Source organism: Pleurodeles waltl, chromosome 7 (genome assembly GCF_031143425.1).
Source record: "Pleurodeles waltl isolate 20211129_DDA chromosome 7, aPleWal1.hap1.20221129, whole genome shotgun sequence".
Classification (NCBI taxonomy): Eukaryota; Metazoa; Chordata; class Amphibia; order Caudata; family Salamandridae; genus Pleurodeles; species Pleurodeles waltl.
This window is the reverse complement of record NC_090446.1, coordinates 1054763601-1054782647: the sequence shown is the minus strand read 5'-3', so window position 1 is coordinate 1054782647 and position 19047 is coordinate 1054763601. Positions and strand designations below refer to the sequence as shown.

Genomic DNA, 19047 nt, shown 5'->3' with positions numbered 1-19047 from the left:
TGAACACAGAGTTTAAGACCGTCAGCAAGGACTGTCTAGACTGTTTCTAGTAAAGGCCTGAGATGCCAGAATTGCAAGAATATTAATCTGGGCCAGAACCATGAACCGATGATACAGACCATGCCAGAAGAATCTCTGTTAAAGACTTTTGCTGCAGCTACTCGGCCCTTGCTCATGCAAAATCAATATCTGGGGCAGGCTCAATATGGCTATTTGCCCCCTCAAGACTCACTGAGCCCACAGGATGATCTTGTGACCAAGGCTGATATGCATGAAACATAGAACATGACCTGCACTGAAGTCTTCTACTCTGATATTATGGAGCAAATATAGTTCAACCTCCACTTCTTTTGATCAAGAAACAGTTTGGATCCTCTTGAAAAGTGTGCTTAAGAAAACCTCCATTATTACCATCTTCTTCTAGCAACCCCAGGTGTCATTTTGACAGGTAGGTATTTTAAAGAACGGTCTTATTTGGTGTTTTACCATTTTAACTCTCCACAGAAGGATTTTAAGCTAGTTCATCAAACTTAAATGAAAACACGCCTCTCTACTCTTCGCTTGAATCACGCTGACACGCCAACTAAGCACAAGTCTCTCACTGCTTCAGTGCCCTTTACAGTTGTTTCAGAATGTGGAAGTATAGGCCCTGACCTCCTATTTAACTATAAAGAACAGATTGTGGCTTCAAGAAGGGAGATCGAAAGTGGAATTTTGTTTATCATCTGGGCAAAGCCTGCAGTGCACCCCTGTAGATGCCCAGCTCTTCTGCTAAGTGTGAATGACACAGACCCTTTAAGGATCTGCTGCTTCTCCAGCCACAAGATGCAACATTATGCCCCCTTCAGAGGCTATAATAGAAAGAAACTTAAGCAAGCAAAGACCCTCCTCGCTTTTGCCCCCCTCAATTCTCTGTGTCCCTGCACAGTAGGTGAAAACCACATTTCACAGGACCATCCAGTACTGTCTATGGTTAAGCATGGATTTGGATACTCTCTTCTATTCTGCCTCTTAGTTACGGCCTTGTGTCCACCCAGCTTTCTCTGCTTGGTGTAAGACCAGATGCTGTGGTGCACTTTTGGAACCAAAGTCATCCATAATTTCAGCTTGTTTCACTTTCTTTATAGGTGAAGCCTACTTGACAGCACTGCTTATGGGCTTATCAAGAGTTTAGAGCAGCTGACAGCCCATTCATTTTCTTACCTTTTGTTGGTTTTGTCACTCATTTCCTTGCTTCTTATTCAACGACTTTTCTTGTCCAAGTTTGTCCATTTGTGTTTATACAACTCTGGAGCTCAGTTCCTTACCATCTCTCCAATTAAATGGCTTCTATCCATTCGCTGTTCACTTTAAGGGAACGACTTTCTCTTTTAGGCCTAGCCCTGTTTGAGAGTCTTTGCTTTTTCTAGCTCTCACCCTCTTGTGCGTATGCCATCCTCCAAAAATACCTACCCCCTGCACTGCTATCTCACTTGTTTGACAGAAGCTCTTTCGTATGCTCTCCCCCCCCACCAAACTACCCCCATCTTCCATGTTGCTTTCGCCCTCGTGTGCTTCTCCTGTGGCCCTCCATGTTGTCATTCCCTCTGCCTTAAAACATGCTTTTGCACTGCTTCATATTTATATATATTTTATTATTTACTGATCCATCTACGAACAGTACATTTTTAAAAAATGGTGAGCGCATTATTTCGTAGGCACAGAAGCGTAATAAAAACACCCACCTATCAAATTACCTGGTATGCTGTATCAACGCGTTTTTCAAAAAATGTATTTTTTTGTTTAAAACTTTTGTCATGCTGGACAGCGTTGCCAAAAGGCACTTCCAACGTCAGTAGGTCTTAAAAGCGAGACCCATTGGCTTTGCAAGCGCTAGTTATTAGAATTGTACTACCCAGCTAAAAGAACCCATAGGGATTGCTTTTTTAGGTTGAGCCCAGCAGCGCGCAAGCGCTGCTTTTCCGACATGTCGATATGTATCTGGGGATTTTGACCAAGCCCACCGCAGGCCCCTCACTATCACTCCTTCATGGGCTTGCCCTTTAAAAATCCTTTATTTTCTTTGGTAAATGCTTTACGTTTGTCCCTCGTTGGGGCGGTGTAGTTACCGCCTTGGACACTGCCCCTGTTACATGGCCAATTGCACTTTTGCTGATAAGGTGGACTGCGAGCGAACTTCTTGTTCCTTTTGTGTGCTGCCGCACGCTGATGCCGTGGCACTTTCAATCTGCTCGCTTATGTGAAACTGTATTACTTTTCAATTGCAATTTATGTGGCAAAAAAGTCCGGTTACGAGTTTACAACGCTAATAGCTCTAACTTGGGCAAATGCGAGACCCATTGCATTGCAAATGCTTGTTTACTCTGCAGTCCTGTGAATCACTACAATGTAAGAAAGGTGGCGGTCAACTGGTGTGTGCTTTTGAAGAGACTCTTTATGAGCAAACTAATTTGGTATTGCTATTACAAGGTCTGGGCACTAATCCTTTCAAGTTATTTCAGGTTACAGTTTTTGAATTAGATTCCTGAAAGTTATGGCGATGGGTCAAGCTCGTAATGTTGAGATGCCACGATCAACTGCACTTGGTGGTAAGGAGTTTCCTAGTGCGCCTCTGGACGATGGGAACATGCATTATGCTTTCCGCGTTATCACGAGCACAGCAATAATAGCAATTATCCAAGACATGCAGACTGAGGGTGCATCTCAAGTGGCAGCGCTTTCATGCCCCATAACAGGGAAAAATATATAACATTTGTTAAAAGACTGAGGGGTAGATATTATTTGTCTAAACTGCTCTCATGTCTATGGGAGTGGAAATATAGGAGGGCACATAAGGGGTCTCGTACAGGTGCTAAAAAGTGATAGTGAGCAGCAGTGGGAGATTTATTATCCTGGGTGGCTAACAATGGTAGGGAAATGCGAATAGTTTTATATCTTTATAAGTCAACTCAAAGCACACAGTAGCTGTGTTATCACAATTCAACGTTACAGTATTATCATTATGGTTACTCTACAGCATATTTACCCATTTCTAGCATCAGTTTACATATATGTCCGTCATAGTGCAGAAAGGGAAAAGGGAAAATCCCATTCCAACGATATTACTACTTTTTAATTAGCAGTCAAACACAAGGCAAAGCATTATAACCCCTAGAATTAAACAGAACATACTAGAAGTATAGAATGCATCGATCCCCAAAGAATCTGCTGCCATACTGCACCAGTAGAACCATAGGAAGCCCTATTTTTCTTTGGGTGTTGCGGTACCTGATACACAGAGGTATAACTCTACATGTTGCAGGTAGCAACATCTTTCAACCAATCAATATTTTGGTGAAGGCCCCTTACTCAGAACATTAACAGCTTGCATTGCCCCAATAACAGCACCAAAAGCAAAAACAACAAGGTGATGGATGGAATGCTTGAATTAATCTAAGCCGCTGGAAATTGAGCGGGACCACATCCGAATCCATCACTTTTTTGCCCACCATGCCACCTCAGTTTAGACCCTGCCATATGCAAATCATTTTTGACCCTGCCCCTCATAGGAACAGTTTAGCCCAAATCGCCAGGCCAGGTCTTTCCTGAACTGGAACACAAGCAGTCTAGGACCGGTTTCACCCTAGCGGGACCCAGGTCTAAACATACTTGATGCACTTAGGACAGCAAAATCAAAATCAACAAGGCGGTGGATGGAATGCTTGAATTAATCTCAGCCACTAGCAATCGCTCGGGCCGCAACCCAACCAATAACCCAGTCCACCTTGTTATTTTTGAAGTGCACAAGGTATCGCCAGGCGTTGATGCCGGACTCACTGTGCCACTGGGAACAACCTATACCTGGCTGAAGAGCCCCAAGTAGGGCGAAGCCTGTTCTACGTTGTTTGTGTTCCCATTCAGGGAGGACGTAGCCTGGCATTTCGGGCTGGACTGTTACCATGAGGAGCAGGGTCAAGACTGATCTGCATGTGGCTAGGTTCAAACTGAGGTCGCATGGTGGGCACAAAAACAATCGATTGGGATGCAGCTCAGATAGATTGCCAGTAGCTGAGATTAATTCAGACATTCCATCAGGCACCTTGTGGTTTTTCCCTTTGCTGCCCTACGTATGCCAGGAAAGCCCAGACGTGGGTCCCGGACTCATTGTGCCACTGGAACAAATCTGTGCCTGTCTGAAGAGCCCTATCTAGGAAGAAATGTCCTAGGTTGTTTGTGTTCTGATTCAGGGAGGACCTGACCTGGCAGTTCGAGCTGGACTATTCCTATGCTGAGCATGGTCAAGACTGATGTGCATATGGCTGGGTCCAAACTGAGCTGGCATGGTGTGCAAAGAAATAAACCGATGGATTAGGATGCAGCCCATGCAACTGCTAGTGTTTGAGATTAATTCAAGTATTCCATCCTTCACATTGTTGTTTCTGCAATAACGGCACCAAGGTAGCTAGGTGGTTAGGCAGCCAGATAGGCTGCGATGCCTTGGGCTGAAGCAAAGGAAGTCTTAAGTTGCTCCGAAACCTTCCTAGTCTGCCTGTGAAAATCACAGGTTAGAGATGCCAGGTCGACATACAGTCGTCATTCCGGTATTTAAACATTCCAGAACTGGAACAGTCTTGTCTCCAAAAAGAAGCAAACCATCAAATGGCAAATTCATCAGGCCAGCTTGTACATAGACAGAAAAAAAACAAAAAAAAAAACACACTGAGTGCAGCCAAACATGCCTTTGTGCAATGGACGATCTGGAGAGATTAAGAAAGGAGCGCGCTTGAAGTCCCTCGCCACCTCTGCAAACCAGGTTGTTGGGAGGGGGGGGGGGGTTTCAGTCAGATATGGTACCACCATGGCCACCATTTCCCACAGTGCATGGGTATATCTAACTAGGAGGCGTGTGGTATTCATGGATCTTAGTACCAGGCTCCTGGCTGAAAAAATATTTTTGGTCATGGATTTCAACTTTTCACATTCACTGTAAGGCAGTGCTGTGGGAAACGCCTCTGGGTTCGACATAGTGTATTAAGATGCCTTTCCTACTAGACTCTTCAGTGAATGATAAGTGGGAAGGAAGTCTGGGTTTACTGGCACTGGCCTATTCCAGGTCTGCCGGGACGGACAACAGCTTGTAATATGCTGCTTCTTTATGGGATCCATAAAACCGTCATTAATGGGAGGAGTGGTTTGGCTGCCACTGGCGTCGACTGAAATATTTTCTTTAAAATGTTTGACGGAAGCCTCCACTGTTGAAAGTAGCAATTTGAGCACTTCAAGCTGTCTTTCTCTGACCAACACTGAATAAGGCCACCTCCACAGATGGCGGCCCCTAATAACACTTATGATGACGTGTCCTGACCACTGGCATTTTTGCCAAGTAGTCTGGGATGGCTGAGTCAGCAGCAGGGAGCAATTTGGCTGTGCCACTACTGTCACTATCACTATGTGGAATTACTTGTAGAATTCAGATTGTATCAGAATCTGATCCGAACACGTCCTTAATTGTTGGCCAGACTGAGTGATATATGGAAAATGTCACTTACCCAGTGTACATCTGTTCGTGGCATGAGTCGCTGCAGATTCACATGCTGTGCACAGTCCGCCGTCTGGTGTTGGGCTCGGAGTGTTACAAGTTGTTTTTCTTCGAAGAAGTGTTTTCGAGTCACGAGACCGAGGGACTCCTCCTACTTCGGTTCCATTGCGCATGGGCGTCGACTCCATCTTAGATTGTTTTCCCCGCAGAGGGTGAGGTAGGAGTTGTGTATATTAGTAACAGTGCGCCCATGCAATGGAATGAATACGTATGTACATAATAAAGGTTAAAGTAATATATTTACAAATGTACAAATGTTCAAGATCTACTTCTAAACGGCTACAGGCTCCCGGGGAGGCGGGTGGGCGCATGTGAATCTGCAGCGACTCATGCCACGAACAGATGTACACTGGGTAAGTGACATTTTCCGTTCGATGGCATGTGTAGCTGCAGATACACATGCTGTGCACTGACTAGTAAGCAGTTATCTCCCCAAAAGCGGTGGTTCAGCCTGTAGGAGTTGAAGTAGTTTGAAATAATGTTCTTAATACAGCCTGACCTACTGTGGCTTGTTGTTCAGTTAACACATCTACACAATAGTGCTTGGTAAATGTATGAGGCGTAGACCAGGTTGCTGCCTTACATATTTCGTTCATTGGAATATTCCCTAGAAAGGCCATGGTAGCTCCTTTCTTTCTGGTTGAGTGTGCCTTTGGTGTAATAGGCAGCTCTCTTTTTGCTTTAAGATAGCAGGTTTGAATACACTTAACTATCCATCTAGCAATGCCTTGTTTTGAAATTGGATTTCCTGTATGAGGTTTTTGAAAGGCAATAAATAGTTGTTTTGTTTTTCTAATTAGTTTCGTTCTGTCAATGTAGTACATTAGTGCTCTTTTGATGTATAATGTATGTAGTGCTCTTTCAGCTACATAATCTGGTTGTGGGAAGAACACTGGTAATTCTACTGTTTGATTTAAGTGGAACAGTGAGATAACCTTTGGTAAAAATTTTGGATTTGTTCTTAGAACTACTTTATTTTTATGTATCTGAATAAATGGTTCTTGTATGGTAAATGCTTGAATCTCGCTCACTCTTCTTAGAAATGTGATGGCAATCAAAAATGCAACTTTCCACGTTAAGTATTGCATTTCACAAGAATGCATGGGCTCGAAAGGTGGACCCATGAGTCTTGTTAAGACAATGTTGAGGTTCCATGAAGGAACAGGTGGTGTCCTTTGTGGTATGATTCTTTTTAAGCCTTCCATAAACGCTTTAATGACTGGTATTCAAAATAGTGAAGTTGAATGAGTAATTTGTAGGTAAGCTGATATTGCGGTGAGATGTATTTTTATAGAAGAGAAAGCTAGATTTGATTTTTGCAAATGTAGTAAATATCCAACTATATCTTTTGGAGATGCGGTTAATGGCTGAATTTGATTATTGTGGCAGTAATACACAAATCTTTTCCACTTGTTTGCGTAGCAGTGTCTAGTGGTAGGTTTTCTAGCTTGTTTTATGACCTCCATACATTCTTGTGTGAGGTGTAAGTGTCCGAATTCTAGGATTTCAGGAGCCAAATTGCTAGATTCAAAGATGCTGGATTTGGATGTCTGATCTGTTGTTTGTGTTGTGTTAACAGATCTGGTTTGTTGGGTAGTTTGACATGAGGTACTACTGACAGGTCTAGTAGTGTTGTGTACCAAGGTTGTCTTGCCCATGTTGGTGCTATTAGTATGAGTTTGAGTTTGTTTTGACTCAACCTGTTTACTACATATGGAAGGAGAGGGGGAGGGGGAAAAGCGTATGCAAAGATCCCTGACCAGTTCATCCATAGAGCATTGCCTTGGGATTGCTCTTGTGGGTATCTGGATGCGAAGTTTTGGCATTTTGAGTTTTCCTTTGTTGCAAATAGATCTATTTGAGGTGTTCCCCAAATTTGAAAGTAATTGTTTAGTATTTGGGGGTGAATTTCCCATTCGTGGGTTTGTTGGTGATCTCGAGAGAGATTGTCTGCCAACTGGTTCTGAATCCCTGGAATAAATTGTGCTATTAGGCGAATGTGGTTGTGAATAGCCCAATGCCATATTTTCTGTGTTAGGAGGCACAACTGTGTCGAGTGTGTCCCTCCTTGTTTGTTTACATAATACATTGTTGTCAAGTTGTCTGTTTTGACAAGAATGTATTTTTGGGATATTATGGGTTGAAATGCTTTCAGCGCTAGAAATACTGCTAACATTTCCAAGTGATTTATGTGAAACTGTCTCTGATGTATGTCCCATTGTCCTTGGATGCTGTGTTGATTGAGGTGTGCTCCCCACCCGGTCATGGAAGCATCTGTTGTTATGACGTATTGTGGCACTGGGTCTTGGAAAGGCTGCCCTCGGTTTAAATTTGTACTGTTCCACCATAGAAGCGAGAGGTATGTTTGGCAGTCTATCAACACCAGATTCAGAAGTTGACCCTGTGCTTGTGACCATTGTGATGCTAGGCACTGTTGTAAGGGCCGCATGTGCAATCTTGCGTTTGGGACAATGGCTATGCATGAAGACATCATGCCTAGTAGTTTCATTACCATTCTGACTTGTATCTTTTGTGTTGGATACATGGCCTGTATTACTTTGTGAAATGTTTGAACCCGTTGTGGACTTGGAGTGGCAATCCCTTTTGCTGTGTTGATTGTCGCTCCTAAGTATTGCTGCATTTGACACGGCAGAAGGTGTGACTTCGCGTAGTTGATGGAGAAACCTAGCTTGTGAAGGGTTTGTATGACATATTTTGTGTGCTGTGAACACTGTTCCAGCGTATCGGTTTTGATTAGCCAGTCGTCTAAGTACGGGAACACATGTATTTGCTGCCTTCTGATATGTGCAGCTACTACGGCCAGGCATTTTGTAAAGACTCTTGGCGCAGTTGTTTTGCCGAACGGCAACACTTTGAACTGGTAATGTATTCCTTGGAATACGAACCTTAGGTATTTCCTGTGTGAAGGATGTATTGGTATATGGAAATACGCATCTTTTAGATCTAAAGTTGTCATGTAGTCTTGCTGTTTGAGCAGTGGTATTACGTCTTGTAACGTGACCATGTGAAAGTGGTCTGATTTTATGTAGGTATTTAGTGTTCTGAGATCTAGTATTGGTCTCAGAGTTTTGTCCTTTTTGGGTATTAGAAAGTACAGTGAGTAAACTCCTGTGTTTTCCTGTTGAATTGGTACTAATTCTATTGCGTCCTTTTGTAGCAACGCTTGAACTTCTAGTCCTAGAAGATCTATATGTTGTTTTGACATCTTGTGTGTTTTCGGTGGGACATTTGGAGGGAATTAACGAAATTCTATGCAATAACCATGCTGGATAATTGCTAAGACCCAAGTGTCTGTTGTTATTTCCTCCCAAAGTTTGTAAAATTGGCTTAGTCTTCCCCCCACAGGTGTTATGTGATGGGGGTGCGTGACTTGTGAGTCACTGCTTATTTTGAGGGGTTTTGGGGCCTTGGAATTTCTCGATTTTTTGGGAATTGGCCCCCTCTAAATTGTCCCCGAAAACCTCCCCTCTGATATTGGCCCTGGTAGGTAGGTCTTGTTTGTGAGGTTGTGGTTTCTGTGGGTTGACCTCGAAACCCTCCCCTAAAAGGTGTTTTCCGAAATGTGCCTCTGCTCTGCGGGGAGTAGAGTGCGCCCATGGCTTTGGCTGTATCGGTGTCCTTCTTGAGTTTTTCTATGGCAGTGTCTACCTCCGGCCCAAACAATTGCTGTTCATTAAACGGCATATTGAGCACAGCCTGCTGGATCTCCGGTTTGAACGCAGAAGTGCGCAGCCATGCGTGCCTCTGTATTGTGACTGCAGTGTTTATTGTTCTTGCAGCTGTATCTGCTGCATCCATGGAAGACCGTATCTGATTATTTGAGATACTTTGTCCCTCTTCCACCACCTGTTGCGCTCTTTTTTGGAACTCTTTGGGTAAGTGTTCGATTAAATGCTGCATTTCATCCCAATGAGCCCTGTCGTATCTTGCCAAAAGTGCTTGTGAATTGGCGATACAACACTGATTTGCTGCTTGTGCTGCAACCCTTTTTCCCGCCGCATCAAATTTGCGGCTCTCCTTGTCTGGAGGTGGTGCGTCGCCTGAGGTATGAGAGTTGGCTCTCTTACGAGCTGCCCCCACAACTACTGAGTCTGGCGTTAGTTGTGTTGTAATATATATTGGATCAGTGGGCGGTGGCTTATATTTTTTCTCCACCCTTGGAGTTACGGCTCTGCCTTTAACTGGATCCTGAAATATTTGTTTTGAATGTCTTAGCATTCCTGGGAGCATGGGAAGGCTTTGATATTGGCTATGGGTGGAGGATAGGGTGTTAAAGAGAAAGTCATCCTCAATTGGTTCTGAATGTAAGGACACATTGTGGAACTCGGCTGCCCTTGCGACCACCTGTGTATAGGATGTACTGTCCTCAGGTGGTGACGGTTTTGTAGGATAAGAGTCTGGGCTATTGTCAGACATTGGAGCATCGTAGAGGTCCCATGCATCGGGATCATCCTGACTCATCGTGGTATGAGCTGGTGAGTGCATCAGTGGTGGAGTTGTTGCCGGTGATGCATGTATTGATGGTGGTGGAGACGGTGGTGGGGTTGTTTTCTTTGCCACCTTTGCCTGTGGTTGCTTGTCCTTTTGTTGAAAGGCAAGTTTCCTTTTTATTTTGATTGGGGGAAGAGTAGTTATCTTCCCTGTGTCCTCATGAATATGAAGCCTTCTTTGTGTGTAGTCAGGCTCTGCAGATTGAAGCTCCTCTGCAAATCGATGTAATTGGGAGGTTAATCCTTGTTCCTCTGTATAGGAAGCTCTTCAAAATTTGGTGTCGATTTGTTCTAACTAACCCGATACCGAACGCAAACAATACCGACGTTTTTTTCCGAGATTCTAACTAACTTTCCGACCCGAAACACGGAGCGAAAAGGAACACGTCCGACCCCGATGGCGGAAAAAAACAATCTAAGATGGAGTCGACGCCCATGCGCAATGGAACCGAAGTAGGAGGAGTCCCTCGGTCTCGTGACTCGAAAACACTTCTTCGAAGAAAAACAACTTGTAACACTCCGAGCCCAACACCAGACGGCGGACTGTGCACAGCATGTGTATCTGCAGCTACACATGCCATCGAACATATATATATATATATATATATATATATATATATATATATATATATATATATATATATATATATATTCACACACACACATATATACATAATCTCAGCCATCTTCCACAACGTGGTACCTCTTCTGACTGAACTGCATGAGCATTGATTTTGACTGCAGAAATGGCCTTAAGGAGGAACTGATACTGGTGAAATCTGCACTGGCTGTGCCTGAAAAGGTACCAGGGAGCAGGAAGGATGGGCAGAGTACTGGGTGCTGGGGCACTTCTGGTGTCACAGTGGCACTGTGTGGCACAGAACTGGGGAAGACTGGCACAGAGGGAAATCCTGTTGGTGGTGTCTCAGTCCAGAGCCTTAACTCAAGCGGGCTCCAAGGGGTTGCAAGCATACCAGAAGGAACAGCCTCAATCTAAAACAATGGCATGTAGGAACTGTCTGATTAGCACCCGGTGCTGGAAATTCCTTAGAAGCCGGGAAGGGTGCAGGCACTTACGCCGGCCAGGAGAACAGAAGCCTGTTCTATGCCTGGGGCTGGAGTAAGAAGTCATTCATCTAGCATGTTGTCAACCAGCTCTGGCTCAGAGGAGGCCCCCACTGGAGAAGGGGAAATGGCTAGGTGACCTACCATTCAAGTAGGAGCAGCATTTGGGAGAGTAGTCTTCAGGCCTCTTCTCCTTATGCTTCCTTCTCTTCTCCTTTGAGGTTTTCGATGAAGGAGACGAGCATGACCACCACTGACCCAAGGCATAACCAGCATGAAGCCAGGCACTCAGCACACACCCCAAAACATTGTTTCCCGCTCCTAATTGCTTTCATGTGAATTAGGTCACACTTGTTGCACCACTTGGAGCGGTGTTTAAGTCCTAAACACCAAAAGCAGAAGTTGTGCGGGTCTGAAATTGACAGGAGCAGCAGGGCTTAACACCTGATTTTGTTGGGTGGGAGACATTCCCAACACTGCAAAAGTAGAGACATTCCCAACACTGAAAAAATAGTACCTTTTATCTGTGCAAAATCTCAGGAACAGTGGCTGTGGAGCAATGCCGAAGGACACATTAAAAGGGAACTGATGTCAGGGAACAGAGGTGGCGCTATATGGCTCCAGTGGCATCAAACCCTTGTTGCTTGCAGTGCCAGGAAGGTGCCAGTGCCACCTATCAGCAAAGGAGAGTGAATGCAAAGTTTCTGGATCCAGTCTGGAACCGGGGGATATTCAAATTATGAGGAAACTACAGGTAGATAGAGTATCCATCAGACAAAAAAACCATGACAGCCCTATTATTGTTTCAAAATATAGCCATTCAGTGTAACATTCACTCTATACAATTGAACACAGTGCTCCCTTGTATCAAGTGAGTTTTATTTGTCCTGTGGATTGCCCAGACACAAAGCAGTCTAGCCGGTTGGCTCTTATTTCTCTGAATTAGTCATTTCGCAACACATTCCTATGTTAGTCATGTTGGAGGTTATGAGTATCAACATATGTAGGGTGCCTGAAATGAACGATTGTAAAATAAGATTTCAGCTATCTGTATTACTTTTCAAGATAATCGAAATAGAAAATTATTATTTTTTCAACCAATAGTGATTGTTCATAGGCTGGAAAGTAGGCCCATTAACTCTTCCAAATGGCCATTTCCTTCTGCAAGGGCTTCAGAGGGATGAAGTACAACAGAAGGAGATACTGCTATTCCCTACTTTCAACTACTCACATGTTATTATGCTTTGTGGGAGATTCTACCACAGTGATAGCAGAAGGCACCATGATGCATTTGAACTGGATGGGTCTGAACTGTTGTGTTGGTGCACAGACAAACTCCTTCCGGATAAGGAAACCCTCCATGCTGGATACTTACCTGCAATGAACTCAAGGTGTGGTTCATTGCAGTTAAGTCACTCTCAGGAATTATGTCATTTGGTGTAAAAGCTGATGTAGAAAGTTTGGCAGTATTGTAGACATTTAACTAGGAACACCCATCAATGCTAAACTAGATATTACATTAACAGCTAATGTTTCATCCCTCAAACACTGGAACAAGAACAGACTAAGGATGAAGGAATAGTGACAGCAACTGCCTATCGGGTATGGATTGGAAGGTATACTAACTATGGCCTTAGCCTTGGTCTAAACGATCTGCTTTCAAGCAATGGAAGAACCTGTTACCTAAACGGATCAACACAACAACTGGGATCCTTGCCTGCTGGTTATGTTGCTTGTTGAGAGACTGTAGTTGCTGATGGTTAGGAATGTCATGTGCCAAAAGAGCGTGACCCAGTACCAGAAATCTCAAACCACCACAAGTTGGGGGTGGGCCTTTAAGTCTAGTAGCCAAACTAAGCTAAAGGCATAGTGACTTGTCCAGGAAGACCGGTCATCAAAAAAAATATTTAAAAACTGCAATTCTGACTGAAAATCCTAATCCTTTGTTTGCTACTTTGTATCTGACAACAAGCGTTCAGCACCTATGTTAATTAGGTATTGTTATTGAAGTCAGTACTTTTACAAATAAACATTTGAGATTTATCAAGGGCACTTGTATCCCACCATAGTGGGACTCTGCTTTATTACAGCCACCAAGTGGGTTATTTCATGCTCAATAAATATTTCTGACCAACTAACTTTAAGTCAAAAATGTGCAGTTGAGGGTCAGTCACTTGGGATGTCTAGGTCCTGGCAGGGCCTCAAAGACAATTGCACACTTGTTGCTATTTTTCTATTTTCCATTAATTTTCAACACAATTGGCATTTTGAACTTGTCTTCAATAGGTCTTTGTTACTTTCACTTGCATGATTTTCTAATTTTGTGCCTACTTATTAATTTGTTTTCTTATCTGGCTTACGTTGATATAGGTCTTTCATTTCTCTATTTCTTTAACTGTTTTGCTTCTTGGTTGGCTTCTAACAACACATTTCATGCATTTTCTTTGAAATTCGTCCTACTAGTCAGATCAACCTACCAAAAACAAGCCAGGTTTACCCTCACTGAATTCTGGTCGCCTCTGTGGGTGTTCTGGGAACTCTGCCATAACTTGCATCACTGTACCTTCACATAGCTTGCCAGTCAAATTCCATAAACTTAGTATGCTAAACCCCGTACAATACCTGGCTTTCACTCTTTGGTTTCTCATAAATTAAGATGTCTTAAAACGTAATAAAAGGGCCTTGACATGTACAGCTTTGGCTCAAATATGTATTAATTTAAAAGAAAATACAGCAGTGTATTGATCAGTCAAGTTATGCCCTGGCCACAGTTTTGCCAATTCAGACACAGCAGCACCAATTACTAATTTATCAGAGGAGCGGGGTTGCACTATATAAAACAGTTACTATACGAGTGCAAGCAGTGGCAAAGCATTGCATGATGGGTACTCTGCAAACAACTCTACAAAGAGAGTGTTAGCTTTCTACCTTGCAAATTTATGGAGACGATGGCTAGCAGGCGCAACAAGCTATTTGAGTATTTGGCAAAAAAATAACCAGAAAAAGGGATTCTAAACTACTAATCGAGACACCTAAAGCATGGGTTCACATGTCCATTTCCATAGGCAAAGGTTTCAAGATAAAACCACTGCAATTATAACAAATTAATACTTTTCTCCACTCTGAACTATTATACAGCCATCTATGTGCATTTATATAGCACTTTTACAGAAAAGGCCAGTAGCGCTGAGCGATGTAAAACTAAATAAAAAAAGAAGCCCCAGGGTCATGGTGCCTTTACCTGTTCGGCCAAGATACAAGAGAGATGTTGATGGACACAGGCTCTCTGCCGATGACGGTGTCAAGGTCTGCTGTTTTACCCCAGTCATAGTATCGATCACATACCATATATCCTGCTTTTTACCTTTGGGAAGAGATGAGAATGTACATTTTATTGTATTTGAACACACACAGGCCCAAACATTCTTATCTATTCAAAACATATCTTGGTGAAACCATCAGCTGCAGGAAACCACTAAGTAATGATAGCATTGGTTCAGTTAGGATGACTCAACAAAATTCTCAGTACAAGCAGTATGTCGAGGTGAAACAAAGATGGCAAGCTGCAACTCCGGTTCACTCAGCATGTCAAACAAACGACATAATGCTGTGGTTTTCAAACTTTGTGATGCCCGCCACCCCTCAGTGGAAAAAAAATCATCAGTGCCACCCTCTGAATTTTCGCAATTATCATATTAAGTTGGCAATGTTTAAATATGTGTAGACTTGTTTAAACATTGCAGTGTTCTGTTACCGTTTCAAAAAACGCAAGCAAATACATGATTGTCAAACATACTATTCCAGTCTGGCAGGACTTTCCAAGTGTAAAAGTATCCACAGTGTGATTATTAGAAGTGTGTGTGTGTGTGTGTGTGTGTGTGTGTGTGTGTGTAAGAGTGTGTGTGTGTGTAAGAGTGTGTGTGTGTGTAAGAGTGTGTGTGTGTGTAAGAGTGTGTGTAAGAGTGTGTGTAAGAGTGTGGGTGTGTTGGGGAGAGGGGCGTTTGGTGTCATTTAGCAATGTTCTTGTATGTAGGAAGGGAGAAGTTCACATCGAAGCATTCAGTTTATTTCCACACTACCGATAGAATTATACCTTTAGCAGTATCAATCATTCAGGAAAATCAACATTCATCCTAGAAACTGTTGTAACATAGTAGCAACCATTTGTAGCTATTACCAACAAAATAATAGACTCACTAACTTCACCCAAAATCTAATCACCATCCTGAAAGGAATACAAAATACAACTGTACCACTGAACAACAAATGCACCTTGAAAACCAATCTCTCACATAATAGGAATTACACTTTAGTGCTGATAGAATCTGCATCATGGTCTCTATGGCTATGCCCCTCACTCCAGTTATCCAATAAAGAGAATTAAACCCCGCAAACTGCTTCCACACCGTCCGACCTGACACTCAACGTCAATGCTCAGGGACTCGCTTTCCATCATAATCTGATGTTATGAAAAACGCCTGTAATTCAAAACTAAAAATTCAAATGCTAGCTTTCTGGCATCTGGATGTTCGGAAGTCTCCAGAACATGGTTTCTAATGTGAAAAGGCTCAGAGTTGATTTCATCTGTAGCACACCCAGCAGAGGAGGGGGGACAGCAAGGTTCTACATTGGTACCACACTTTCAGGACATAGGGCTCTGCTGCAAAATATGTTTTTAGAATGATAATATGGTGGGAGAGCTTAATACGCTTACAAACGCCTATTCTTTATTTTCGTATTACAGGTACCTTCTGACATCAGAATGTGCCTGTAACAACAAAATGACATACCAAGTCACCCTAATACGTTACTGCAGGCGACTAGTGATGCCTCCATGCTTCAGTGGTACATGAAGGGAACCTCTGCATGGAACCCCAAACCCTTATGCTGGCAGCAGTCTGTCTAAAACTATAGGCAGCGTTAAGGGAGTTGCGCACATGGGTGCCAACTTCTGTGGTGGTGTGGGACGTCGACAGCAATATTTCATGTCTGCGGCTCCTGGACCAGGCACAGATTAGAAAAGACAGTGGACTTTCCTTTGGTTTATTGTGGCCTGGCCTGGCCGCTGAAGTCAGGTCTGGGTGGTTATTCAGAGAAGAGAAGCCCTGTAGTCGACAGTGAAGCGAGCATTCCGAGCATTGTATGTCCATTACGATAAAGCAATAGATCACTTGCATTTAATCTGAATACTTCATAATGCAACTGACTTAGTGAGCTCCTTTTCAGGGAGTCTCTTTTAAATAAAGTGAGGTATTTTGGTTGTCAAGAAGGTGTCTGCCAAGAACGCTAGTGTAGATAAAAGCTAAAACCCACGAGGCAAAAAAGTACTTAGGTTAGTTATTAATAAAGCCCCTCAAAACCCAGAGGTAAATATGAAACTCATTCACTGTTCAACCATCAAGGAAGCACTTCTGTAAATATAATAAAAATGATCCTTTTAGGTCAACATTGCACTTAGGTAAAAATATTTAAAATGTTCCTGTTAGGTCAACATTTGCTACTGAAATATCCCATAATTCTCTAAAACAGCACAATGTGGTAGCAAACATTACATGTAAAAAACATTTATTTGCTCTAACTGTGGAAACGTCTTCGGTGGGGAAATGATATGAATCGGTCTTTGTGGAATTGTAATATTTTACAGAACCTAATTATCAACTAAGAAACGCCTGGCCCTTACAAGAGATAGCAAATTCAGCCTTTGTGAGTAACTTACTGTGAATTTATAAAGGTTTCACAACTGGTGCATTGAAAGTGAGGGCTATGGGTTAGTATTAGTCACTCTCAGAGGGACATTAACATTTGGGGAAGAGATGTGACAAGGGCCATGTTGCACACTTCAGAACTGAAAGATCTGGGTATGAATCACATCTTGTGATGGCATGTGCTACTCGTAAAATCATTTAATGTCCTTGTGTCGGTCTTTGCTTACCAGTGTGCACTACACCAAAAACACAAATTGCTTCGGAAAGAAAATCTGGAGGGAGAGGGCCAGATGGAATTCTTGCAGAAATAATGAGGTGATTAGTGAGGAGTAAAACAGGATAAAGCGAAGGAGCAGAAGACAAAAGGATAGAACTTAGAACTAGAGAAGAAACAAGCATTTGCAATTCAATGGGTCTCGCATTTGCTTGAGTTAGAGCTACTGGCGTTGTAAATTCCCAACTGGACTTTGCTTACCACATAAAGTGGTCAATCCTGCCTCGTAATTTGGTCTTTTCCTGCCAAGTAATTCCAGTGACTCTGTATATAGCTAAGGCAATTCCATTTACCTTCTTCCGCTATCTGCAGCCAAAAATTAAAATGTTGCCATTTAGCAACATAATTGAAATCTGCCATGCTAATTCCAATAGAACACCACTTTCACCACCCCACCATCAGAGTTGCTGGCTGGCTAACAATTCCCAAAACAAGACAGCCACAGAGGAGTAATGAGAGAACTAAACTAGAAGGGTCACCCAGACATATCAAGAGTGTTCAAACAGTCACAGCGTAATAAGGATGTTAAGTTGGCCTGAATCATGGTCATAACTGAAATAAGGAGAGATTAATAAAACATATACAATTATATAAACTCAATAAAAACCTTTATCAGAAATAATAGTTTGGCATTAGACTGTAATGCTCAGAAAAGCCCCTAGAGGACGCCACAATGAAAAAAGCATTTGTAAGAAACATGGTCATGTTACCATATAGTTAGCCTCTAAAGGGCATAACCACATTAAAAAAAATGACTGAAATTATTGCAGTTAACCCTTAGCCCCTGGAGGGCATAGTACATTACACATTTTCAGGACTAGCATTTCTACTGCAACGATATTACAAAGAAGACCATTAAAACAGAAACTACTCTCAGGTGTAGAACAATAGTTCCAGCCATGAGAGGTTGAAAAGACACTGAATGGAGGGAGGGAGGGGGTTATTATTTTGTGGTCCCCACTAACGTAGTGTTGGGACTCAGGGATGATCTAGACAGAAAGAGCAGGTTGTGGTGAACGTTCTGAAGGTGGGTACCATTGTCCTAGGACCACCACAGCTGAGTTATGAGCAAACATGTTTTTAAAAAGAATGCCCAGCAAAGCATAATGGGATGACTGAGTGCAACAAATATTGTAATATGTTGACTGTAATGCTCAGAACAGCCCCTAGAGGGGACAACAATAAAAAAAATCATTTGTAAGAAACATGGTCATGCAACCACATAATTACCCCCTAGAGGGCATAACCACATGAAAATAGAATGGCACAAAGTAATGTAGTACAACCATATATTTAGCCCTTAGAGGGCGTAGTGCCTTACACATTTTCAGGCCTAGCAGGCTTACTGCAATACTAAGGCCTTAGAACACAACCTACTCCAATCTGTAAAACAAAAGTCCCAGCCATAAGATAGCCTAGAAAGTGACTTAATGGTGGGAGAAATTATCATTTTGGGGTCCCCACAAACCTAGTATGGGGACCCAGATATGACCTACACAGAAAGAGTATGTCACGCTAAACGTTTCAGTGGTGGTCCCATTGTCCAAGGACCACCACAGGCTGAGTTAAGGGCAAAAAAATTTGAAAAAGAATGCTTGGTAAGCATTATGGGGCGACTTTTCCCCGAGTGCAGTGAATATTGTAATATTGTCTCTCCTGCTGTGCTGGGAGAACCCTGAAGTGGATTTCTGTGTTTTTAACAAAACATGTATCAATTTTAAGTGATTTTGGGAAAGCTATGGAGCGTGAAAGGGAGAGTCAAAAAGAAATTAATGATTAGGTAACAGTGAGAACAATGTTTTCAGCGCTCAAGTACCGCCAATGGAGTTTGCGCTATTGGCGTTGTGAGGGCCATGGCTGCCATGGAGCACCAAAGGGAGAGACAAAAGAAAAATTAGTTCACCCACGCTGAAG

At 42.7% G+C, this 19047-nt stretch overlaps 1 protein-coding gene across 1 annotated transcript in view; it reads right to left on the bottom strand.

Moving 5' to 3' along the window:
• The window catches only part of ERN1 (endoplasmic reticulum to nucleus signaling 1), a 371447-nt gene that overhangs the window by 174761 nt on the left and 177639 nt on the right, over nt 1-19047 (bottom strand). Inside the window, exon 6 of the mRNA XM_069199936.1 lies at nt 14396-14518. Within this exon, the coding sequence (XP_069056037.1) occupies nt 14396-14518 (123 nt within the window). The remainder of the gene's footprint in view (nt 1-14395; nt 14519-19047) is intronic.